The 11,684-nt window shown below is 45.6% G+C and overlaps 2 protein-coding genes and 1 long non-coding RNA gene across 11 annotated transcripts in view; 2 read left to right on the top strand and 1 right to left on the bottom strand.

Annotated features, from left to right (window-relative positions):
- The window catches only part of Ndc80 (NDC80 kinetochore complex component), a 40,376-nt gene extending 37,400 nt beyond the window's left edge, over positions 1-2,976 (top strand). For 2 of the 3 annotated variants that reach the window (XM_010638688.2, XM_010638689.2), the window contains exon 17: positions 438-633. In XM_010638688.2, the coding sequence (XP_010636990.1) occupies positions 438-575 (138 nt within the window). In that variant the 3' untranslated portion in view covers positions 576-633. Of the gene's footprint in view, positions 1-437; positions 634-881 lie in introns of those variants that run through there. The other variant, XM_033757379.1, reaches the window with a different exon arrangement.
- Positions 1,998-6,010, bottom strand: LOC104872432. Its single transcript, XR_004514774.1, has 5 exons — positions 5,932-6,010; positions 5,745-5,829; positions 4,929-4,959; positions 2,289-2,557; positions 1,998-2,054 (listed from the first exon to the last, which is right to left on the bottom strand). It is a non-coding gene; the product is annotated as an uncharacterized LOC104872432 (long non-coding RNA).
- Positions 6,011-6,123: 113 nt separating this feature from the next.
- LOC117283736 lies at positions 6,124-9,830 on the top strand. Of its 7 annotated transcripts, none has more exons than XR_004514771.1 (4): positions 6,124-7,289; positions 7,388-7,520; positions 9,474-9,518; positions 9,690-9,830. XR_004514771.1 is itself a non-coding variant. In XM_033757380.1 (4 exons), exons 1-2 carry the CDS (start codon positions 6,182-6,184, stop codon positions 7,069-7,071), a joined length of 708 nt encoding a protein of 235 aa, XP_033613271.1. In that variant the 5' UTR covers positions 6,124-6,181; the 3' UTR covers positions 7,072-7,289; positions 7,388-7,520; positions 9,474-9,830. The 7 variants fall into 7 exon arrangements, 4 of the variants coding, with proteins under 4 accessions (XP_033613271.1, XP_033613273.1, XP_033613272.1 ...); XR_004514772.1 differs by having other exon boundaries at positions 6,124-6,254; positions 6,558-7,289; positions 9,474-9,830; XM_033757380.1 differs by having other exon boundaries at positions 6,124-6,666; positions 6,849-7,289; positions 9,474-9,830.
- The last annotated feature ends 1,854 nt before the right edge of the window (positions 9,831-11,684 follow it).

Consider the following 11,684-nt stretch of genomic DNA (forward strand, 5'->3'; position numbering starts at 1 on the left):
TTTCTTTTCTTTTTTTTTTTTTTTGGTACTGGGGATTGAACCTGGGACCTTGGGCTTACAAGGCAGGCGGTGGCACCACTGAGCTAAATCCCTGGCCCTCCAACTTTTTGTACAGAGCCCCTACAACTAGCTGAGCATAGTGGCACATGACTATAATCCCAGTAGTCTGGGAGATGAGGCAGAAGGATCACGAGTTCAAGCCCAACTTGAGCAATTTAGCAGCTTAGCTTACCTTATCTCAAAATGAAAAATAAGAAAAGGGTGGGGATGTAGCTCAGTGCAAAGGCCCTAGGGTCAGTTCCCAGTACTAGCCCCCAAAGAGAATATTCTTTTTATTTCTGTTCTTAACTTACAAATATTTTACTCTTATTTGTAAATTTCACACTTTTCACAAAATGTATGTTTTTACATTAATTATCGCTTATTGTTTTCACTAGAAACATCTTGAGGAACAGATTACTAAAGTTGATAGAGAGTACGAAGAGTGCATGTCAGAAGATCTTTTGGAAAATATTAGAGAGATAGCAGAAAAATATAAGAAGAATGCCACTCTCCTTAAGGCTTCTGATGAATGAAGATAAAATGTTGAGGGCCGGGGATGTAGCTCAGTGGTTCCACCGCCTGCCTCGCAAGCGCAAGTTCCTGAGTTCGTTCCATCCCTGGTACCAAAAAAGAAAAAAGAAAAAGTTGATTATCTTGTATATTTTATAAATCTAGTTCTTTAACTGAAAATATATGTATATATATATAGCCTGGAATTATGATAGCCTGTTAGATTATTTTTAGCTATGAAAGAGCAGTTATATGTGAACCTACAGTTAATAAAACTGCATGAGTAAAGTATGTTTTCTTCCTCTCATTTCTTTGCCTAACTTGAGAAGCCCACCAGAGCCCAGGCAGTGGGCCGCGTGTACTCGTTCACGGGTGTCTGACCTCTTTCACCTGCAGCAGAGCCGAGTGCCTGCAATAGCAGCCATGTGGTCTACACAGCCTACATGTTTCCTCCAACTCCTTTCTCGGAGAAGATTGCTGATCACTTGTGTAAATACAAAGGACGGTGCCATCTTCACTCTGAAGCAGAAGAATACAGAATGTGAGAATCAGAGGAAACGATGAAATCGTCAATCTCAACCCCCGAATTTTAGAGATGATAATTCGTTCCTAGAGAATTCCAGTTCACCTCCAGTCACATCTGGAAGAAGCAACCCTGGAAATTGGAACTGATGCACAGTCTTGAATTCAACCCCAGGGGCGTTTAAGAAGCAGCTCCTGGGGCACATTACAGCCTTGGTAGGAACAGGCGCAGCACCTCCAGGATCGACCTGAGCAGACCGAAGGGGCCAACAAGCTACCCTGCAGGCAGTCGGGCCCCTGGTGCACCCCTCTTTTCGTTTTCACCTATGGAAACAGCATCCCGCACGATTAGCTGAAGGGGAAAGAATAACCCAAGCTTGGTTTACAGGTGGGGTTTGGCAGGGACACAGCCAGACTGAGAGATGGCTCTGTAACCCCGGTCCGGGGAAGATCTTCCGGATGGGCAGTGCGGCGCAGAGCACACAGTCGCCCACTTGTTGAATGGTCTGAGATAAGAACACATTCGGATTTCCAAGCAGTGGCCAATGGCTTGGCCCTCGGGCCAGGGTCCTGAACACAATGGGTACTGGAAGGAAACAAAGTTCTCTGGTAGAGCCAAGTGGCCAAACACCTGCGGTGGGCACAGACCTTTTGTGTCATGTGTTAAACACCTGAAAATATCTACAGCGAAAGAGACACAAAATCGCTCAGCCAACTGAAGTAGAACTGGTGAAGAGCACCCGAGGGGCTGTTAGAAATAGAAGTCTTGTATAGGTCCAATCACAGGGACTCCGACTTACCAAGATTGACCTGGTTACTGCAACTCCGTTTTCATCCTGTCAGCAACAGACACCACCACAGCCTCTGATACAGAGCCATCCCTTGAGAACCACTGGCCACGTGGTGGCAGGTGGGCTCCGAGACACCTGTTCTGTCCTAATAGGCCCAGCACTTTATCCTCACGTGGATAGACCCCTATTCTGGGAAAAGAAAACATGCCAAAAATGTGGGATAATACTAGGGTAGAACCCAGAGGAAGATTCATAGCTTTAAATACATTTGAAACAAGAAACTAAGAATCTAAAAATGGAAGGGAGGAAATAAGTTCAAACAAAGTAGGGGTTCATGAATGAAAAATAAGCAAAATTTTATCAGTAAGAAAACAAGTTTAAGAACTAATAGATCAGATGCTTTTGCTGCCTACAGTTTCTCACCACTCACTATCTTCAGGAATGAGCCCAAACAGGAGTACATCTGTCTTGTGTTCAGATCCTCTGAAGATGTTTTGGGTCACAGCACCAGATAAGCCCAAATGGTAGCTGAGAGTGAGATGAATTTCAAATGGAAGGTAGAGGAGAGAAAGGACGGGTACCAGCTCGAGCACCCAGAACCTGCAGCAAGTACACACTCATTCTTTTCACCGGCCTCATGTTCCCTCAGGAAGACACAGCCATGTGGACCATGAAAGAGTTGTGCCCTGAGCCTGTGTGAAGAGGAGGATATGTGCTGTGAATATGGCGGTGAGGATGTGACACAGACCTCCTGCTACAGGGAGGGGAGTGGCTTCAGCCCGGGAATCCCCTACCGCCTTCCCGCACCGTCTCAGGCCCCCGCCATCTTGGAAGCTTCCAACAAGCCTCTCTCCTTCCCTTGGCTGCCATGTGGTCTGGGCTTGCTCACCCTTCCTCAGCTGCCTCCCTACTTCCTTTCTCTCAGCCTTTTCCCTCCATAAAATCCTTGCACACTGACCCCACCTTGGCACTCACCATTTATAAACAAAATGGGGAACACCCTTTATGATGTGGAGTCTTCCTGACCCCCCCAAAAAAAGCATGGCATATTTTCCTTTTGTTGGGTTTGTAAACATTTCACAAACATCTTGCATATTTTTAAGTTTCTTTCTAGACATCCTTCTGTTGCTATTTTGAATGGGTCTTTGCTTCCATTTTATTTCCTATCTGGTTGTGACTTGTATATATCAAAGGTAATGATTTCTGCATATTTATCTGATTTGTCACAAACTTAATGAATCTTATTTTTCAGTAGTTTTATTGAAGTTGCTGAGTTTGTTCAGTTATAATTCCTGCAAATAATACTCATTTCATTTATGTCTTTACTTACACTTCTAATTGCCTTCTTTTGTCTGTGTTGCCAATAAATCAAATATAATATGTATTAAGTAATCATTGTGAGAGTGGCCATCTGGACATTTTCCTAATTGTAATGGCGATGCCATGAGTGTTTTGCTATTCATCATGATGCCAGCTTTTGTATTGTCATATTTCGGAAGTACTCATTTTTTCTCATTACAGTTGCTGGATTTCATCAAATGACTTTTAAGTATCTATGACATTGATATATGATTTTTCTCCTAATATTTTGATATGATTATTTTCTTAACATATACATGGTCTTGCATTGATTGGTAGAAAATATCACACTTGGTCTTGGAGTGTTTTTCTTTTTTCAGGGATGAGGTAGCCCCATCTTGCCCAAGCTGGCCTACAGTGGCTATTCCAGGTGTGCGTCCACCCTGATACCTAGGCCAACACCTAATGAACACAGCCCCGACTCCTGGGCCCAGAGATCCTCCTGCCTCTGTCTCCTGAGTAGCTGGACAAGAGGTTCACAACACTCCTAATGGATACATTTTTTCTTTTCTTTTCTTTTAATATGCTGTGGGATTCTGTTAACCTTTTGAGATTTTAGTTTTTGTATTAATAGTCATGAATGAGCTTGGTGTAGTATGTTCCATAGTTTTAGTTTCTGTCAGGTTTTCGAATCATTTCAAATAAAGAAGTTAGACATTTTCCTTTTTACAGTGTCTTGGGAATGATATAAAAGTGTTAGCTTTTCACGTTTGGTAAGATTCCCACCTGAGTGGCTGCTTTTTGTGGGTGTAGTGCTTTGCTAGTTTCACCTGGTTCTTCTATACAATCCTGCTCATGCTTGTGTTTCTAATCTCTCCTGTAAATCCAGTAAATTATATTATCTTAGACGTTTTCCTACCTGATCCAGTTTTTCACAGAATTGAAGAGTTTTTGTCTTCTTTTATCCATTTACCCATAAAACAATAATTTGTATAAATTACTAAAATTTATATAAATTATTACAATTTTTAAATTAATTTTTGCATGTTTGAACTATCTTCATTTCCTGGAATCAAATAGCCAATGTTTCCCTGTTAAATTCATTGTTAATATTTCCTTTTATTTTCTCAATCATTAAGAATTTGGCAAAAAAAAAAAAAAGAATTTGGCTTTTTTTCCTTACTAATTAACTCCTGCTTTGCTTGAATTTATTTTGTCATGATTTTTCCCCTGATTTCTCCATGATTTTTGGAGTCAGAGTATCTTCATTATTTTCTCGTTGCTGAGACAGAATAGCTGACACGGAAAGTGAACGGGGCAAAGGTTATTTAGCTCAGTTTGTAGAGGTTTCCGTCCTCGATCGGCTGGCCCCGGGGCAAGGTGGCTTGCACAGGGGTGTGGCAGAGAACAGTTCAGGGTGCCCACAAGGTAGCAAAAAACAAGAACAAAAAAAAAGTTAACAGCATTTTTCTGTCCCTCTTATCTTATCTAGACTATTTAAAACATAGCGCTCACACCCTCAGTCCTAGGGCCCTTAAGCCTAATATTATACCATAAATCAGTTTTAGCCTCACACCCTCGAAGCAGATTGCTGATGAGTGGGGAAACCGAGAGGTAAAGTTCACGTTCTCGCCGTGAACAGCAAAGTTCTTTAGCAAACCGCAGGACCTGAATACAGCAGTCTGACTTCGGAACCTCAGTTCCCAACTGTTCCATCCCGCTGGCTCCCTAGGTGCGCATTACTTTGTCCCTACGTGATCTCACCTGGGGCCGGGCTAATCAGTTGGAGAACAACCTGAAATCAATAAAAAGCATCATGAGGACAAGGGAGATTGCGAAGCGCCCCGCAAGATGTCCAGGAAGTCGCTAGGGAAGAAGCTGAGGAATCGTTCAGAGTGGCGACCCCAGAGGATACAGGAACTGCGCGAAGTTTGGCCCCGGGTTGGTGTGCTGGGGGTGGGCAGGAGAGTGGTTCAGAGCGAGGTTCAGAGCAAGCAACTGAGGGAGCCGAGCCGGGGCCAAGTGGCACCAACATCGCCTATCAAGGTCAGGAGCGCGGAATCGTTTCTCTTCCGCAGAGCTGCTCACTTCTAAGCGGGGAGAGACATCAGGTCTGAAGCAGAAGGTGCCCCCACCATACCCTAGCTGGGCTCGGATCCAAAAGGGGAACACCCCACACGCACAGAAACATTCGACTGCTCATGAAGGCGAGGTGACCGCTCCCTGGTGGCGGACGGGTCCCCCCACAGATCTCTGAACCCCGCAGACAGGGGAAAGACATGGACAGTGGAGAAGCCAGTCTGCTCACTAGCGGAAGTGAGTTTCGCTTAGGAGCTTCGGGTGCTGTGTCTAAAACAGCACACGGCCGACCCACTGTGGGGTCCTAGCAGAGGGTTGGGACAGTGGGGGAAACTACTCCGAATTATCTCAGCCTCAGCAGTAGAAAGTGTCTACTCGAGGGAAGTACAGAAAAGTTATCTGCCAGGGCCGGTGAGAGAAGTGCTTTGCTCAAGATGAAGAATGCAAAACTCCACCACCAGGAGAAAAGCAGAGTGGCTGTCGAATGGACGCCCTGGGCACCTGCCAGCCTTGGAGCAGGATGAGAGCGGGCCTCCGACAGCTGGTTTCCCGGGCATCTGGAGGGTCATGATCCACGTCCTTTTGCCTAGAAAAGAATTCCAGATGTGCTCTCGCCCTGCTCCCTCAGGCCTGAAACACAATACCCAGCACCCACAATTTAAGGGACAAGAGGTTTAATTTGCCTCACATTGTGTAGAGGTTGCAGCCACCGTGCAGGATGGCGTGGCAGAGAACTGCTCGCAGCAGGGCAGGCAGGAAGCCCAGAGAAATGAAAGGAGGAAGACAGACCCTTCCAGGCCACGCCCCGGGACCCCCTCCCAAGTCCCCTTTATCTACGCTCCACTGACCAATCATGACGTCCACTCACCCGCCCAGAACCCCACCTAAGACCCCGTGGGGCTTTGGGCGACACCCAAGTACAACAGTAACAATGTGCGATGGAGTCGGCTGTGGAGACGGCAAAGGCTGTTGGCTCTGACATCAGGGGAACCCCCACCCCCATGGTAGGAGGTGAGCAAGGAGCAGCTACCGAGAGCAGCAAAGCCAAATGCTCTCAACCTGTGTGTGAAGAGGCGAGACCGGCAAGGGGAGAACTGGGAACAGCCTGCCCTCGTGACTTTCCTGAGGGAAACTTCTGGGCAAAGAGCTATGGGACAGTCACTGCGAAAGCTGAAGAAGCTACTCAGAGATGGCAGAAGCCAGATCACAGGCCCTTCCTGCAGTCGCGGGCTCCCCAGGCGAGGAGAGGCTTATTACAGGGGCTGGACTGTATGCGGCTGACTCTGAAAAGGGATTGGCCGTCATCTTTTGCAGCTGTAGGGCATGCTGTCTTACGATTGGCTGGAAACATTGTTCCGCCGCCTTCTCTGTGCCCTGTGACACCACTTATCGGTCTGGCCATCAGCAGACTCTCAAGCCTCAGGTAATTAAAGCTGCTTCTTGGCAGTCTCAGAAGCATTATAGCTCTGGGGCGCAGCCCGTGACAAATTTCACTAAGGAGGAGGAAAATTCAAACAGTAACTTGGAACTGGAGGCCCTGGTGCAGTATCGGAGGTGAATTTTCCCTTGGTGACTCATTCATTATTTCCTGCACATCCATGGAAGCTCTCTCCTGGGAGAAGAGGCAGAGACGCAGGAAGAGAAGAACACAGTCTCACCGGTACTAGAAACGTGCGCTTCCCTTCCCGTTATGGTTGGCCGTGAGCTAGAACACCGGCACGACTCTAGCCTGTACCGGAAGCAGTCTTTCTCTCCGGCGTCCAAAGCTGGAAACAATACACTATTTACTATAAACTTCCCCGTGTGTGCACTTCTGACTCTGCTTTAACGTCTTTATTTTTTGTAAAGCCTTTCTTCATGTCTAGATCACAGAAACAGGAGGGCCACACCCAACAGCCAAGGGAGGCAGGAAACATCCACAAGACAGGCACAAAAACATGCAGACGGACAGTGTGTGTGCATTGCTCCAACTCTCCTGCACACAGAAGTCTGTTTCACACACATCTGGCAGTGGGTGGGGATGCTCTGTTCTCCTTGCCTGGCAAGGTTAGGGTTTTTTGTTGTTGGGTCGTTTTTTTGTTTTGTTTTGTTTTTTTAATCTCTGTGAGTATCCTGTTTCCTGCAGAGAAGAATTTCTTTTCTAGATGGCGTTTTAGGCACAGCAGGAGCTGAGCCCCACGGGACAGCAGAGGGCCAGTTACAGGAGTCACGAGCACTGCAAGCTGGAGGAGGGCTGTGAAAAGGGACTGGAGCAGGCTCGGCAAGGATTGGCCGGCGGTAAGTATTGATGGGAGCATTTAGAACTGAAAAAAATACAAGCTGGGCACAGTAGCATGTGCCTATAATCCCAGCCCTCTGGAGGCAGAAAGATCACAAGTTCAAGACCACCCTGGGCAAGTTAGTGACTTAGTGAGACCCTATCTTTAAAAAAAGGGCTGGGGGAGCCAAGGATTTAGCTCAGTAGTTCTGCCGCCTGCCTCTCAAGCACAAGGTCCTGAGTTCAATCCCCGGTACCAAAAAAACAACAAAAAATAAAAAATAAAAAAAAGGGCTGGGGATATAGCTCAGCCTGGGAAGTGTGAGGGCCTGAGTTTGACTCCTGGTACCACAAAGAAAGAAAAGACTTAGGAATATAGCTTAGTGTGAAGGCCTTGACTTCAATCCCCACTGCTCCCCCCTACAGCCACACACATGCAAACTAAACTAAAAAGATACCCTTTAAGGAACATGAAAAAATAAACACTGTCATTTTTTATAATTCCTGTGGTTATATACAATGAAATGACCTACATGTTCCACTATCTGTCCATTTCTCCTCTCTTTCTCCTCCTCTTCTTTCTTTTTAAGACACTGTAGCACAGGCTGGTCTCAAATTCATGGTCTTCCGGCACCAGCCAGGATGACAGGCATGAGTCACCACACCTATCTCGTGCATCTCCTTCAAATGCTGTGTTTTCGTTGTGTATCAGGCCGACTTCCTGTAAGGAAGGGTGTTTCGTGGCCAGTTTCCAGGGAACAGATCAGTTCTCCGTTAGGAAAGTGAAACCTAGATGAGAAATAGAAACGTAATGCATCCATTTCCTCCTGGGCTTCCTCTCAGCACCCTATTTGACACAACTCAGACCCGAGTGGGGCTGCTACGGACTGTTAGGGGAAGATCGTCTCTGTCCATTGGGAGGGAAGGGCTACAGGCTGCAAATAGTCAGGTGCATTTTAAAAATGTATTTATTTATTTATTCTGGTACTGGGGATCGAACTCAGGACCTCTCACTTGCAAGGAGGCAGACAGCAGAACTACTGAGTTCAATCCCCAGCCCCCAGAAGCCTTTTGTGAATCAGATTGCTTATGTGTTCTTCTTTCAAAATAGGATCTTTTGAGCTCCATTGTCAGTTCACAGCAAAATTAAAAGAAAGGCACAGAGATTTCCCACTAATATCTGGGGCCTGCATCTGCCCAATCTTCCTCTTTAATACGCTGGGAGGCTGAGGCAGGAGGATCGCAAGTTCCAGTCCAGCCTGGGTGACTTATTGAGACCCTGTCTTAAAATAAAAAACAATAAAAGATCTGGGAATTTAAGCATGTGATATTTAGCCTGTATCTGGTAGAATCCCATGGACACTGCCTCATACTTGACCAATTCAAAGTATCTGGGCTGAACCTAGGATCTATAAACACATACAACAGGTGGTTCTTACTCCTGCTGCCATCAGAACACCACAATGGGATCCCAGCTGTGCTGTGCAAATGGAGAGGGGTCAGTGTTCCTGACAGAGCAGGTTACCCACACCAGGAGCGGACAGTGACAAAAGCCTTGGGGAGGACCAGGTGGGTCCCACTATTCCTCAGAGCCGCGCCGACCATGCGGCACCCTTAGTCCAACATCATAAGATCTGGGGTTTCCTGTCGACTTCTCTCTTTGGGAGAGGCCCAGAGATGCTTGTCTGCTGTTTCCCACACGATGAAGCCCGAGGATGTGAAATCTCTAAGAAGCTATCTTTGCCCAAGATAGGACCTAGGTTCCACCTTCTCCGAGTACAGGAGACCCCCAATTTAGGATGATTCCCCTCCCCAACCAGCTGGGGCTGCAGATGCTGGCAGCTGGATCCCCTCTCTGAGTGCTGGGTGTTAGCTGTAGGAGGAAGAAGCCAGGACTGCACCGCACTGCTGAGCTGTGCTGTTTGGGAAGTCAGCTGAATCAAGAGCATTCTTAACGTTTTCATTTTTGTAAGGTTTGCTGCAACAGAACCCATCCTACGACCAGAGCAGCTGTGCTGGTAAGCTTCCTCACCAGCCTTTCACTGGGAGCTGAATCAAAGGTTGGAAATTACCGACCTCCTGAGGTCTGCAGCTGCGGAACCGAAACGGTCCATGACCCCCACCCATTCCCACCCCAGGGCTCTGTGTGGTGAATCCCATCCTTTCCTTCCCTCCAATGCTTGTTTCAGTAATAATCTCTTGGAAAGCAAGAGCGAAACTTCATTCTGCTGCCGGTACAGTTACGCGCACATCACATGCTACAGGAAGCAACAGAATCAAGCAATAAAATAAAGCTTTCTTAGAAGAACTCAAAAATAACTTCCTGACTGATCCCGTCTCCAAAATCATAAACCCTAGAAATTCCCAGTGAACCTAAACACTCTGAACAATGTCTTCCCTGTCTTTTGATTTTAGGTTGTTGTTTTTTTCTTCTCCTTGAGACAGGGTTTTGCTAAATTCCCCAGGCTGGCCTTGAACTTTCAACCTTCCTGCCTCAGCTTCCTCATAGCTGGTGTTACAGTTCTAAATTGCTACAGTTCTAAACTGCTACTGTGATTCCTGATTTTTGATATCCTGATGTCTGAATAGTGAATGGTCTTTGTAACTATGACAGCTGTCTTAGTTACTTTTCATGTTCCTGAGGCAAAATGCTCGATACCCAAAATTAAAGGAGGAGAGGTTTATTTAGCTCCCAGTTTGTAGAGGTTCAGTCAATAATCAGCTGATTCCAAGGCAGGGTGGCCTGGCAGAGGGGCGTGGAAGAGGAGAAACATTGCATGGTGTGCAGAGGTATGACCACAGCTCTTGCTGCCACTTTTATCTAACCCAGGCTACTTGTGGCAGGCAGCACTCACACCCTTCATCCCAGTGCCCTTGAGCCTAGCACTGCACCAGGAATCAATCCCAGCATCACAGACTCTAGATCCAGCTGCCTCTGAAAAAGTCCCACCTATGACTACATGAGGCTCTGGGGGGACATGAGCCATATAAAAGCCTTGCAACAAAATTGCTTCCCCCCAACATTATGAACCTGATATGAAATTGATCCCCTTGGCAATTTTGCCTTTTTTATCCTCTAAATATTTTTGTTTTAGGCCAGGGATTCAGCTCAGTGGTGCTGCTGCCTGCCTCACATGCTCAAGGTCCCATGTTCTCTAGTACAAAAAAAAAAAGGCAGCAAAATAAATAAATATATACATATACATATATATAAAATATATATATGTTTGTGTTTTCAATTCACTGAGCTAGTTTCTTCAGAAAACAGTCTGACACACTTACTCTGATAACAAGTGCAATTTCTCCTTTTTTGAGAGTGGGATTAATTTCATTCTATTACAATTATTTATGTTGTAATGGAAAAATTATAAATATTGTGCTGTACAATATATTTTAAAATATAGGTACATCGTGGAATGCCTAAATTGAGTTATTAACATTTGTATGACCCCATACACTTACCATTTTGTGATGAGGACACAAATTTATTCTTTAAAATTTTTTCTATTTTTAGCCTACATGGTATCACACACCTATAATCCCAGCTATCTGGAGGCTGAGGCAGGAGTATCTCAAGTTCTAAACCAGTCTGAGCTACATAGTGACCAGTCTCAAAACACCAAAAGAAAAGGAAACAACAATAACAATATATACACATATATATATGCACATTCTTCTCTGTCTTTTCTTTTTAACTTAAAAACCTTTTCCTCATTTGTGCAAAGATAAATAGGATTTCAAGGGCCAAAATTAAATAAATGAAAATTTTCATATAGAACCATTTCAAATGATAAATTTCCTGTAATTAATTTCTTAAATAATTCTGAATTCTAGACTATTAAAAAAGAAATTGAGAAAAAACTTAAATCCTGTTTATACATTGCATTGGTCACCCCTCTGCTGCTGGGACCAAAGGCGGGGGAATTAAAGACTACACCACATTGTTGAGCACCATTTTGCCCTGGCTCTAGGGGATCCGTTTCTTCACTCTCCTCGTTGAGTGAGGTCCCACGTTGGCCTCTTCATGCTCACGACTGCAGGAGAATACCCAGGCTGGTCCCAGGGCCAGGGCGGGCCCTCTCCGGTGTGTTCTGCAATAAGCCTGCCCTGGGGAGCTTGCGCCTTTGTTTTTTCTTCCTTCTTTTCCTAAGATTTTGGTGACCTGCAGGGAAGAGACTGAGGGG

This window comes from Fukomys damarensis, unplaced genomic scaffold, assembly GCF_012274545.1.
Source record: "Fukomys damarensis isolate Sample0158 unplaced genomic scaffold, DMR_v1.0_HiC HiC_scaffold_30, whole genome shotgun sequence".
NCBI classification, from domain to species: domain Eukaryota; kingdom Metazoa; phylum Chordata; class Mammalia; order Rodentia; family Bathyergidae; genus Fukomys; species Fukomys damarensis.